The following is a 13,386-nucleotide window of genomic DNA, read 5'->3' as shown; positions in this document are numbered from 1 at the left end:
GATTTGTCTGTTGTTTTTTAGAAAACAAGACAGAGAATACTCTTTAGTATTCCGGTTTATTCATTTTAATCAGATAGAGTGGCACATTCTCACCTCATTTGCAGTTATTAATTCCAATTGGACTTTGCTTTTGAAATGTCCCTTCTCTTTTCGCCCTCCATGCTGCCACTTGAGAGTTGAAATGTAGCAAGAATGTAATGTTCGGTGCCAGTTTTCTGAATTACAGGGTGACTGCTTTAGCTGATCCCAAAAAGCAAGTGTCTTTTTATACCGCATAAAAGCCTGAAATGTTTACATATCAAAAGGCTATAGGCCAATTTCTGTCAAAATTATACATGAAGTTAAGCAGTACAAGCAATTTATTTAAACACTAGTCATTGTAGAAAAATTCAAAACCATATGCTCTTTTAGCAGTTTTTCACAAATGCATTTGACCCATGACTTGGCAAGACATGCATGCTTCATAATTTACTCTAAATTTCAAATCCCCTTGACATTTAAATAAAAGATCTTCATTAATAAAGTTTATATGAATGAAAACTTTACAAGCTGATATTGTTAGAGAGAAACTGGGGGGGGGGGGGGGAGGGGGGGGGGAAGAAAGACGAAATCTCCTCATTTCTGCCTCGTTTTCAAATTACTGACTTTCATAATCAGTTCAAGATAAGTTTGTTCAAGGAACAAATTACCGTAATCTCACATTGTATGATTTTTTTTCTTTTTTTTATTTTATTTTGGGGGGTGGGGGGTAGGGAAGGGAGGTGTGTGAAACAATGATGCAATCAGTGTGAAACAAGCGTGGGGGACTCCAAATGCTGATGGCACTCGGACTTGGGAGCTGTGCTGCCAAACGCCGTTTCCGAGACGGTTTCACAGCTGGGGGTGACCCACCAGAAAGCGGACGGAGTCCGGCTGTATTGTATCCTCTCAGCCTTGGCTGGGGCCCGCCGCACCGGAGCAGCTCAGGCGGGGCGGAGGCTTCTCGCCAGCTCCCGGAGGGAGGGCCGGGTAGCGGGGCTCCGGTGCCGCTCCCGACATCAGGCCGGGCTGGGAAGGCGGAGAGCTCCGCGCTCCAAGAGTTATTCCTTAATACCGTAAATCAAAACACCGGCCGACTTCTCAACCATCGCATTTTCATAGTCTTGTGCATGGTGATTGCTTTGGATGAAATCGTGTTTGAGTAATAATGTTGAAAATCAGTGCAGCGTTTACTGTATTTCATACCTAACAGCTTGTTCCGCCCGATGCTATGCTCCTCTTTAGATCTCTCTCTCAACCCATGCTGTGACCACCCTCCAGTAACAAACAATTGCTTAGCAACACTATGCAGCACAATTTGCTTGCGTTTCATTTGTTATTACAATTTCATCCCGACATTGTGTGACAACTGATTGTTTGTTTAGAGAAATTTTACGTTTGCGAGGTTGAAGAGCGGGTGCGAAATGAGAACCTCCGAGAGCAGGTTTGGCCAAGCGGGTATTAGAACTAGGGGAATTCACGGCGAGATTACTAAGATTAAAACAAAACAAAAGAGAACTTCCCCACGGGGCTGACGACTTACTAAAAAAAATGATCTCTAAATTAAGAATAGAGGGAAGCGCTGTAGCGCGGTGGATCATCCCTCAGCAGAACCTTCCCGATCGCACGACCCCGGCGGTATTTGCCCCGGCTGACCCCCAGGTTCCAACTCGTGTCCCGCTGTGCTGCCTTCACCTGGGATAATGGGGACTGGCGCGGAGAGTAAAACCCGGTGCAAGAGATGATCGACACCCAAAGAGCTCGGGCCCGGCGGAGGGTATCCCCAAGGCGGCTCTCCGCATGAGAGGGATTTCGGGGGGGGGGGGGGGAGGGCAATTTGGGGACAGAGTTTTCTCCCCTCCGCCCGCCTCCCTTTCTCCTTGCGGGTCCAGCAGAGAGCCCCGTCCTATCCTGCCGCCGCCGAGCACGTCAGGGCAGGCAGGGCACAGCCCGCGAAGACCCCAAAGGCACCCGCGGAGGGGATATTCGCCTTCCCGCCGGGTGGAGAGGCGGCCGTGCCGCTGCTCTCGGCACCCCCAGGGCCTGGCCCTCTTGAGGACTGCTGCCCTACCTGCCTGAAGCCCGCCTCGCCGCAGAGGCTGGACAGGCCGCCGAAGAGACGCTACCGCACTTTGCGGCACAGCTCCTGAGGACGTGAACGGGCATCCCGGTGGCGAGATTAAGCAGCTCCCTGCTCTGCGCTCAGACTGGGCAAGCTGAACCCGGCGAATTACTCACCGGAAACCCCCCCAACAATCCAGTCCCAAACTCCCCCGAAGCCCCAACCCCAAATCAACAATAAAAAAAGTAAAGCCCTCAAAACAACAATAGAAAATCCAAACCACCCCAAAAAAACAACAAAAACCAAAACCCAAACCAGCTCTGCCAATTAGTTTCACTTTATATTAAAAAAAAAAAAAAATGTAAAATTTGAGCGAAGCTCATGTATAAATTTCAAAGGTAGAAAGCAATTATTCGGCAAATAAATTGAAGTAAGGGAAAAGATGCTGTTAATGAATCCCATCGCAACGTAACAAAAAGAGAGAATTAAGCCCTGGCGGGTTTTGGGTTTTGGTTTTTTTGGGTTTTTTTCTTCTTTTTTCTTTTTTTTTGAGGGGAGGGGGTAAGAGACGGGGGGTTGGTTTTGGGGTTTTTGTTTCGATTTTTAAAAAAAAAAAACGTTTATACTAGTCTTCTTCTAGAAATAGGGGTTTGGTTCAGATCATTCTCAGATGCGGTTTTAAATCCTGGAACATCGAGGAAAGGAAAGATAAAGTGCGAGTAAGCGCTAACGAGGATATTCTTTGTTGAGGGAAAATAACGTGTTCCTCGTAAACGGACACTAATGGCTTGTTTTCATTTCAGCGTACAGTTTCCTACCTTCTTTGATGGAAGGTTGATGGGGTAAATAGTCTAATCTTATTCAGTTTACCTCCTGTGGATTCCCAGTGACAGTCGTGACAGACGAAGTATTCTGCAAATCACAAGAGCCAGCTACCAACAGAGTCAAGCGTCTTAATAGGAAGAGTTTTGGCGACGTAAAACTGCTCCATTTTAAATTCACGAAATATGCAAAATATAAAGTTCTCCTTATCATGGCAACTCTACGGGCGCGTTGGGTTTTGTTGTTTTTTTTTTTTTGTGTTGGTTTTTTTTTTTTGCTGTTTTTTTTTCTTTTATTTTTCCTAAGGAAAAGAAAAATTATTCCTCAAGAAGAAATGAAAAAAGCACGGGGATGGATCAGAAGTGAATCGGACCACCTACCAGACTCGGAGATTTGGATGCCACTGGTCTTTAACATTTCCACCTCTTGGCTAGTTTAAAAATAAAAAGGGATACTTGTTTGGATCTGAATCTGCTAAATAATAAAAAAAAAAAAAAGGAAAGAAAAAAGGAAAATAATCCCAGTGTACAACATTCATGGGTCTTGGTTCCGTCAGGTGATCTAGCAAAATAGCAAAATAGCAAAAAGAAAAGGCAAATAGTTCATTTACTCAGTGAAGAGGTTGTTGCTTCACTGCATAAGCTTAATTCAGAGGAACGCATACTTCTCAGTGCCCTTTCAGTTCTCAGAGCCGGGGGAACGCAAGATTCAAACCCAGCTACCGAAACACTTGGGGGGGGGGGGGGGGGAGGGTGTATAGTTGTATCGCAGTTTATTTTTCTTTTTCTTTAAAGCGCTGCTTAACGAATTCGAAGTATAAATAATGATTCTGAGATTCAGACAGAGGAAATCGCACCCACTAATGTGAACTAACACGAGCGAAGTAGGTGCATAACAGACAAAGCTAGGAGCTGCTAACCACTTCTTCACAATGGCATTAATAAGATTAACCTGGGCAATTAGCCGGTGCAGCAGAGAGCAAGCCTAAATCTGAGGCCTTTCAAAAAAAGCCATTAATGGAAAGGATTACGTTAATTTCATTAATTCTCAATACACAGTGCAGGGTTCCTTTCACTCCTTTGTGTAACCCCCACCCTTTCCCCCCAAAAAAGGGGGAGAAAAAAAAAATCAAATCTGGTTTTGTCATCTGCGTATTAGCAGGAACTAAATCCAGGATGACGTCGCCTGGGTATAAAAAAGGGAAGAGGTTCAGATGGATTATACTCCGAGCAGCCCTCTGGGTTGCGATCAGTGAACAGGCGAGAATTGAGGGGGAAAAGTTCCAGGGGTGGATCCTGCGCATAGACACACACACACACGCACACGCGCGCACAGACACACACACACACACTCTGCCCGCAGGCTGCCCTCGGAAAAAGCTCTGCTCTTCTCTCCCCGATCCCTTCTTCAGATTTCTCCGAAAAGTTTCGATTTCGTGTCTCTCTAGCCTCCCCCCCCCCAACTCCCCAGCCGCCTACCCCCGTCCCCCCGCCCCAGCCGATCGCCTGCCCTGCCCCGCAAGCCTTGGGCATGCCTGTGAGCATGTTCAGCATCGACAACATCCTGGCGGCCAGACCCCGCTGCAAGGACTCGGTGCTGCTACCCCCGAGCGCTGCTCCCGTCGTCTTCCCCGGCCTCCATGGGGACTCGCTCTACGGCAGCGCCTCCGACTACAGCGGATTTTACACCCGGGCGGTGGCACCGGCCTCCGCGCTGCCGCCGGCGGTCACCGGATCTCGGCTGGGCTACAACAACTACTACTATGGGCAGCTGCATGTGCCGGCGTCACCCGTGGGCCCTTCCTGCTGCGGGGCAGTACAGCCCCTGGGCACGCAGCAGTGCTCCTGCGTGCCCCCCGCAGGTAAGGCGGCCCCGCGTACGGGCGCTCTTTGTCCCGCAGCCGCGGGGCAGGGGCGGAAGCCGGGAACCGGCGGGAGGGTTGTTTTATTTTTTTTTTTTTTATTAGGAATGGGGGTAGGGGGAGCAGCAGCAGCGATTTCATGCAAAGCGTGTCGTCGTCTCGTCTGTCTGTCCGTAGGTTACGAGGGCACTGGGTCAGTCCTGATGTCCCCTGTTCCCCATCAGATGTTGCCCTACATGAACGTGGGCACTTTGTCCCGGACGGAGCTGCAGTTACTGAACCAGCTGCACTGCAGGAGAAAAAGGCGGCATCGGACGATCTTCACTGACGAACAGCTGGAAGCGCTGGAAAACCTCTTTCAGGAAACGAAATACCCAGACGTGGGCACCAGGGAACAGCTGGCCAGAAGGGTGCACTTAAGAGAGGAAAAAGTGGAGGTATTTTGCTTTCCTTTACTCTTTTCTACCCTCTCCTTCTCTCATTTAATCGTTCTCGGCCTGGGGGTACCTCGGAACAGCTCTAGTCCCGCTCCGCCGGCCGCGGCGAGCTCCGGGAGACAGAGCAGCAGGTTTACATGGGGAGAAGGAAAGATTATTACTATAACTACTACTGCAACTGCTACTACTACTACTACTACTACTACTACTACTACTACTACTACTACTACTACTACTACTACTGCTACTTAATAATAATTTCCAAGCGCCTTTCTGGGGCGGCTGGACGAGCTCGTCATACGGCTGGCAGCAAATGGTGAGAGGCGGCCGTGGCTCCTGAGAGGGTTCAGCCTTTCCCACTCGAGCGGCAGCGGTAGTTTTCTCTCCTTTCCCCGCCGGCCGAGGGCAGCCGCTGCCGCAGAGCGGCTCCTCCGCGGCTGCGAACTGCTCCGTACGAAGCAGGGCTCGGGCGGGGCGAGGGGGGGGGTCTGCGGGTTTGCATGCTTTCATTATTTTCCCTAATAGTTTGACTTCTTAACGTAACAGGTTTGGTTCAAAAACCGCCGGGCAAAGTGGAGGAGGCAAAAGCGATCGTCTTCGGAGGAGTCAGAAAACGCACAAAAATGGAATAAAGAGTCTAAAACTTCTCCGGAGAAGAGACAAGAGGACGGGAAAAGTGACCTGGACTCCGATAGCTGATACCTCGCTGGGGGGGGGACGTTTCTCGTGGATTGTCGGATACGCTCCAGAGGATGCTACTAATCTTGCACAAGCTCTGCCTTGTTGGAGGGGGAAAATATCTGTATATAATGTACAATGCCCCGAGTTGATTTCGTGTAAATAAAATGTGTTGCGGAGGTGTTGCACAGGTAGACGGCGGCGCGTTTGTTCATCCCTGAACCATGGGGAGCGGATGGCGGCGGTGCCCCCCTTCGGGGGCTCGCCGGCGCAGTTACTCATTTAACGAAGTTTCGCATAATTTGAGAGAAAGCTGAGGGTAGTACGCTATCAGCCGGGCCCGCCTGTCTCCCGCTCACTGCAGGCTGAGAGACGATGGCAGATCCTCCACCCCGAAGGAACGGGCGGACGCCCAGCCCGGCCGGCTCCGGCGGCAGATCGCGGGACAGCCCTGCCGAGGCCTCCGGGTGCGGGGGCCAGGCAGGGAACAAACCCCACTCCGCCTCCGAGGGTTCCTCTCTGCGCGATACCGACCTGTCCGTTCTTCCTCTGGGAGAGCTGTAGGACAGCCCCCGGTCCCCTGCTCCCCAGGCCCCGCGGGGCCTGTCGGGCTGGAGGCGATGCCCTTAGGGAATACTCAGAGGCAAAGCAAATCTAGACTCGCACTTGCTATTCTGTCCTGTTTCCTTGCGCTTTTCTCCCCTTCTCCCTGTGGGTATGCCCTGCTGAGTTTCCAAAGCGTTTGCCTTTCATCCCCGTTTAGAAAAGTTATCTCAGTGTTTTAAATTGCTATTAATAAATTTCAGCCATTATCAGATGAATAACGCGTAAGGGGAGTAGGAGCTGCTTTGAAGAATGTTTCACAGTGAGTTGCTTCCTCTTTGAAGCAGTACCTTTTTGATTAGGAAAGCAGTGACAGCCTGGTCTCATTATGCTATTCCGTTTGTGAGGGTCTTGTAAAAGAGAAGTCTATTCTCCCCGTAAAATTCACATTCGTTTTCCTTATGGTTTTTTGTTTTTTTTTTTCCCCTGTGACTCCCCATTTCTTAGTTCTCGTCCCTTCAGAGCAGAACCACCATGGTTTCTCTACGCTGCCTTGTTTAGAATTAACTTTCTCTCTGCTGGTCTACAAAAACTATCTGTAGATTTAAAACAAATAACCTGAAGGTGTAAAGCCAATGCAGATAACCTCTGGCTGGAAATCTTCATGCTGTGCCTTTAATTCAGAAGTTAAGTTGTACTGAGACATTTTTCCTTCATTACGGCCAATGCCTAAACTCACCTGTATCGGTTCAGCTCATCTGTATCAGACAAGAAGTTGGTTTATATAAATGTGCTCACCATCACTTCCAGTGGCATTAGAAAGGGTCAGTTGCTGTGTTGATTGTCCTTGTGCTGCTCCTCTCTTTTCTGAGTTGTCCAGCTTTTCATGGGTGTTGTACAGTGGTCTGTGTTGCAGGTGTTAGTGTGATAGAGCCAATCTCAGTACCTGTCTGCTCAGATAACATTTCTTAATGTACCCATGTTTCTATGTAGATGTGGGATCTCTCTCTGAGGAATGTATTCCAGGTTCAAGATGTAGGAACAGCTGCTGTGGAAGAAACTAAGTTTGGTTCTGTATGAGTCAGTCCTTTAGGGGGCTTACAGCTTCATAGCTACTGCTCTCTCGAGGAGAAGAAGAAATTTAGTTTCTTGTTCCTTAGCACAGCAGAGGAGGACAGGGAAAAGTAAATGGATTATTCTTCTTTCATATATACCATGGTTTTTGACTCTACAGAGCTTTATGTCTGCATTTTGGAGATGTGACAGATGCATATCTGATCTCTATAAACTGTATTGAATTACAACCCAGCAGCACAAAATATTGGTTCTCAAATTACTGAAAATTAGTTTTCAAAATAAGTATTTTGTTATGTTATATGAAGGAAGTCTCACTGAGTGGATTTTTAACATCATCTGTCCTGTATTTAGCCATTGTTAGGCTTTAAAGTGCAGGTATAAATTGCCAATAAAAGCCAGGTCTGAGAATAATATTGCCTGGGATTTTGCAAATGCTTATATATTTTCTTTATTTCCCAGGTATAAATAGTCTTATTGCCCCAATGGGACCTTGGTAGGGTTTTGTTTTGTTCTGCATTTTTGTGTGTTGGGTGGTAATTTTGGAAGTCACTATTAAGGATTTTAGATTGCATAGTTGAATGTGCGAGTTAAACTGGATCTAGGTTTGTAAGCAGTGAGCTATAAATATATTTTTCGTAATCAGTACTTCAGGTTGTAGTCTACATCTTTACAGATTTTTAGACTTTTCCAATGGGAGCAAGGTGCTCAAGAATCACGGAAGCTCCAGGTCACTGAACATGCCAATTTACGGATTTGTTTAGAACTTCTTGTTCTGTGAGTGTATAGGGTGTGACATACAAATCAACCCTTGTGTTCCAAAATGCACTTTCCATGCATGGGATTGTGATGCAGTCATCACTGTTTGCTTTAAAATCACATTGTACCTTAGCCTGAGTTAATTTTGCAGTTTCTTATAAACTCTTGAGTACCATAAGCTTGATCTTGCAGTCCTGGGTATCTATTGTTATTACTACACATAGATGTAAACCTATTAGAGTTAATAATATCACTTTAAAATCTAATTGAAAAGCAATCTTAATATTGACCCAAAAGCTTTAGCTTACTTGTTAAAAATGGCACTTGTGCCATCGGACAACAGGGTAGCTGTCTCTTTCTTTTTCTCACTAGTCTTTGTTGAAAACCTAAAGGCTTCATTCATTTTTCACGCTACAAAATCACATCCTGTGCCATATGGAAGAGTTCGATAACTGAAAAGTAGTGTGACAATTGCATCACAATTATCAAGAAAGTAGAAAAATGAAATGGTTGAAAATTTGAGGACAATTGCAGTAAGAAGGTCTCTCATTCACTGGTACTACTTGGTTAGCATATCTTGTCTCTAATTGTTTCTCTGGGTTTTTATTTTAGGAGAACTCCTACATGACAAAATGCAAATGCCGTTTCACAACTTCCATGATTTTCCCTTTCTGTTGGTGCAGTAGGAGCAAGGCAGAGTGAGGGACCTGAATATGTGCTATGTTCTATCAGGTTCATTTCTAACAAAAGGGCTCTGAAAAGAGTTGGTTGTGGTTATGTTTGTTAGAGATTGTCTAAGAGGGAGACCAAAATAGATTTCTTTAGTTGTCGTTTTGTTTTGTGTGTGTCTCCTCCACTACAATTTACAACCTTGCATCTTGGTGCAAACCCATTCTCAGAAGATTTGATATTTCTGAAACGTGTTGTATGGTTCATGGTACTGATGTACTATCAAGGTTTTACAACAGGAGTTTCTTGCTGTCTCACTGATTGTGAAATGTTGGACTTCTTTCTCTTTAAATTTCTGTGTGTAGAATGACGAATATACCTTTCAGATCTCACCAGGGAGAGGTAGGATGCGGGGAGAATTATAAAAAGAAGCATAAGATACTTCAGAGGTTTACTGCTGTAGTAAAGACTTATTCCAGATAATGCATGCATTATAGGAGTAATAATTGAATAATTATACAAAAGGAGCACGCACCAAATAAATCTTCCTGACACCAAGCTGGTTTAGGTTATGGAATTCTCTTGCAAGGGAAAGCTAAGGAGAGCAATGTGTAGTGAGGGTACAACCCAGAAGCTTTCTGTGGTGTAGAGGCAGATTAAGAAAGCTGATGCATACCTTCATTGTGCTATCTGCATTTAGACAGCCAAAATTTATGTTTCTACTTAGTACCCAATTTACCGTATTTATTTCTGTGGTCTTGTTGTAATAAGTAATACTGGAAAGCAGAGGTCAGACTTTCTTTTTTTTTGTTCCTTGACATAAAGAGATTTATTATCAACTGAAAATCTGGACACTTTTTTTTTTTTCTTTTTTTTTTTCCTTTTCTTTTCTTTTCTTTTCTTTCAGTTTTACTAGTACTTGAGTGAACTGGTTTTGAGCTTTACCATAATGGGATCCCGAGAATACAAACTATGCAAACTCTTTCTTACATATGACCTGTGAAGCAAACATTTGGATTAGTGGAAGTTATACATACATTAAAAAAAGGACAATATTAAGATGAGTCCGTTTTTTTTGTGCTCCATCTGTATTTATTGGTTCTCTGGGGTCAGACACTATGGAGCATAAATGAACAAAAATTAAAGAGTTTTTGGTTTGTATTCTACCCCCCTAGGGTTTAATTCCATTTATACTGTTTTCCTTCTTTAGAGACCTGGTGAGTCTTGACTAAACCTAGAGAAGTTTAGTCAAATTACTCTGTTCCTCCGGAATTGCCACTTAACCTGATTTTTAGAGTCTGTTATACAAAGGTAACAATTGTAGCAGCTATATATTCGAACGTAAGCAATTAATACAAAATTTAAAGTGACCTATCTCTGTAAAATATCTGACAACTTTAAATGTAGAAACCCACATTACAGTATTCTGGTTTGTACTGAAAATATCCAAAGCTGGTTAACCTAGATGTAAAATCAAAAAATGAATCAGACTTCTTCCAATTTTTATTTCCAGGATAGAATAGATGTCTACAGACAGACAAAGACTATATCCCCCAGGACATATGGCAAAACTTAAGGCACAACTGAATGGAATAATAAGGGGCAGGAGAAAGTCCAGGAAGCTTGTTATAGCTTAAGAGTACCCATGCATGTTGAAAGTTACTTCATCTCTGTCTTCTAAATGGTGTCTGAATATCGATGTTTGTATTTCTTTTCCACTCCTTGTCTGGACAAAGATGCATGCTTCCCTTGGAGATTTGGTGCTTCACCTATTAGCATACCCCAAAACATGCTGAATACATGTGTCAACGTTGAAGTTATAAATGTTCCTTTGCATTATGTCCTGGAAAAGGGTCTTCTCAAAAAACTCTGAAATAAGCATTGAATCCTCACCAGAACCTGGTTGTGTTTGTATAAGTCCAATAATAATAAAACTTAATGTTTTTTTTATCTTTGAGGGGATTTATTGAGTGTTTGCTACCCAGTAACTGCAGATGGCTTTGCTGCCATTGTGTGTTGGGTTTCACCTTGACTACACCCTTGGCAAAAGGGATGGATTTGGCTTATGGAGCCCCCTTCCTCTGAGCTGAAGCATCTTTAACAGGATAACTGCTTCCCTTTCTGACCAAGGTGGGTGGACCTGGGAATATGGCAGACTTAATACATTCTTTTCCTGGAAAAATCCCCAAGGAATTGGGAGCAATATTCTGATGGCATCATTTCAGAGTCCTGAGTGGTAGGGTAGCATCACAACCCATTGTATCTGTGCTGCAGCTGCAGTGATGGAATAAGCTACTGAGAACAAGGATAAGAACTTCTGAAGCTGGCATCTCTCTTGTCCAAGGTGTATTACACCTGAACATAACTTTATTTATTTCCTTTATCTTATGCGTTTGGCAAACTGTCAAAGAACTCACTGTTACTTTTAAGCATGATCCTGAGTAGGGGAACTACTGTTACTCCATTTTTCTGTTGGAAATGCTTAGGTTCGTCTTCCTCAGGGGACATGCAGGAAGTCTTTTGGTGCAGTGTGAGGAAGCAGAAGTGATGACATTTTTTCCCTGCCATCACCTTGTTTTCCTGTGATCCTGGTGGAAATTTGACTTTGCTGGTGAAAATAAGGCCCTCATGGTTATGCTTTATGTAATTATATGTATACTTTCTCCTGGTTCACAAATGAATTACACATTTTTGCCGTGTGAGTGAACCCAAACTGAAGGCTAAATTAATGAAAGATAAGTGAAGGTAGGAAAAATATAGTTTGGGTGTATGAAAGATGTATTTCTAAAAGCCACAAAATGATAGCCCTGACCCACTTGGCTTGCACACCCAAAAACTCCGGTTGAGTGTTGCATGTGTAAGGAATGCAGTACCAGCAGAGAACGAGTAACTTCCAATTAAGAAAAGAGAATGGAAAAGAGTTCTTTTTGTGCCAAATTTTACCCCATAGTGGATAATTACAGCAAAGTTGTAAACCCCTTAAAAGCTATAAGGCACCAGTGTAATGAAACACATAACTGAAATTTACTGTACTTGTGTAGATTGTAAGCTTACACTCGAATATTTAGTCTTTAACTTCTTAAATTTGTAATGTCCACAAAGGGCTTATAAGCACTAGATTTTTGATTAAGCGTCTCAAATAAACTACTGCTATTGTTATCACTGTAAATCTCCCTAACCTAAGAGGCTCAAGGATGCTAATATTTTGTGTGGAAACTGCAACGATTTAGAAGGGCATGAACCCAGTACCCTTTATTTAGAGCTTCCTGTCATTATACAGAAAGACCCAGGCTTTGTTTACACCAGTTATTAGGTCTTATTTGTTTAATATTGTTTTTTCATTGGTTTTATACTGTGTTTATCATGCTCATTTTTAGAATGTACTGTATTTTACTTTTAGTTTACCCTAATGCTATGGAGACAGTGTTTCACTGTGAAACTTATCCATTGTGGCTCCCTTAGCCTGATTGAAAGGATGACATGGAGGTCTGACCTGAAACCTCTGTGAATTAATGTGAAACTTTCTTCTTGAGCTGGTAATATTTCCCGATTAGATTAATGGATAGGGTTATTTTGCAGTGCAATCAGTTAATCCCAGGTCAAAAGGGCTAAAGATTATGGGACAGAACCATGCAGGAAGGGATCATTAGTAATCCCAGGGGAGCTTTCTCTCCTTAAAACTCTGTAACTGTTCTGCTCTGATTTGTTTAGCTAAAACAACCCTCCCCATCTTGTACAACCCTTCCCTTCCCATTTGACTTGTTTAGCTACAGCAACCCATCCCATCATTGGTAGGGATGCATACTAAAGTCACTGCAGTTAGTACTGTTGATGTTGATGGAATAAACTTTAAGGATGTATCTGTATTTATGTTAAATATTTTAGTGGGGTACTTTATACGATAAAACCCATGTTTCTGCACTGGAATAATTATACTAGTGCAGCATAGTCTTTAAATGAGTAAATTATTGCTACTTTTCAGAGACAATAATGTTGTTTGCAAGTGTGTGCTTGATGTAGAAGTAGGTATTTTCTATGCAATAAAGCTTGACTAGGGTCAACAATCAGAGGCCCTCAGATTTTGTGTGAGGCTTATCTCCACCTACATAAAGGCAAGATGAAAGTTCATTGATACCCATCACGCTTGGCCTTAAAGGAACATCTGATTTACCAGATGTTTAAGAAAATCCAGAACAGTGTTCCTGAATTGGAAAGCAGCTGTATTTTTCTCTGCTCACGTATTCATTGGCACAGCTGCTTCAGATATCCGGGCATCTAAATTATTGTGACATCAGAAAAAAACAGGGACTGATTATGGCCATATTGCTTATGATGGTTTAATGCTTTGGCTGACTGATCACTGAGAAAGCTCTTCAGTCAGCACACACTGAAGTTAAAGAGCAAGTAGAATTCATGTTCAGGACTGAGAGCTAGGACATTAGATGTGCTGGAGTCATTCTTTC

At 43.9% G+C, this 13,386-nt stretch overlaps 1 protein-coding gene across 1 annotated transcript; it reads left to right on the top strand.

Moving 5' to 3' along the window:
- The first annotated feature begins 4,041 nt into the window (after positions 1-4,041).
- On the top strand, positions 4,042-6,071 carry GSC (goosecoid homeobox). The gene is made up of 3 exons (XM_061464299.1): positions 4,042-4,763; positions 4,941-5,200; positions 5,747-6,071. The coding sequence occupies exons 1-3, from the start codon at positions 4,433-4,435 to the stop codon at positions 5,897-5,899; spliced, it is 744 nt and encodes a 247-aa protein (XP_061320283.1). The 5' UTR covers positions 4,042-4,432; the 3' UTR covers positions 5,900-6,071.
- The last annotated feature ends 7,315 nt before the right edge of the window (positions 6,072-13,386 follow it).

The sequence above is a fragment of the Pezoporus flaviventris genome, unplaced genomic scaffold (genome assembly GCF_033815535.1).
Source record: "Pezoporus flaviventris isolate CSIRO_AGI_PZ_B2104156 unplaced genomic scaffold, CSIRO_AGI_Pfla_v1 ptg000036l, whole genome shotgun sequence".
In the NCBI taxonomy this organism is placed as follows: Eukaryota; Metazoa; Chordata; class Aves; order Psittaciformes; family Psittacidae; genus Pezoporus; species Pezoporus flaviventris.
This window is presented reverse-complemented; position numbering and strand designations above follow the sequence as displayed.

Bases quoted from the DNA above. Each gene is read 5' to 3' on its own strand.
- GSC (XM_061464299.1), top strand. From the start codon at position 4,433: ATGCCTGTGAGCATGTTCAGCATCGACAACATCCTGGCGGCCAGACCC. The intron at 4,764-4,940 runs GTAAGGCGGCCC...GTCTGTCCGTAG, and splicing joins CTCCTGCGTGCCCCCCGCAG to GTTACGAGGGCACTGGGTCA. The intron at 5,201-5,746 runs GTATTTTGCTTT...TTAACGTAACAG, and splicing joins TAAGAGAGGAAAAAGTGGAG to GTTTGGTTCAAAAACCGCCG.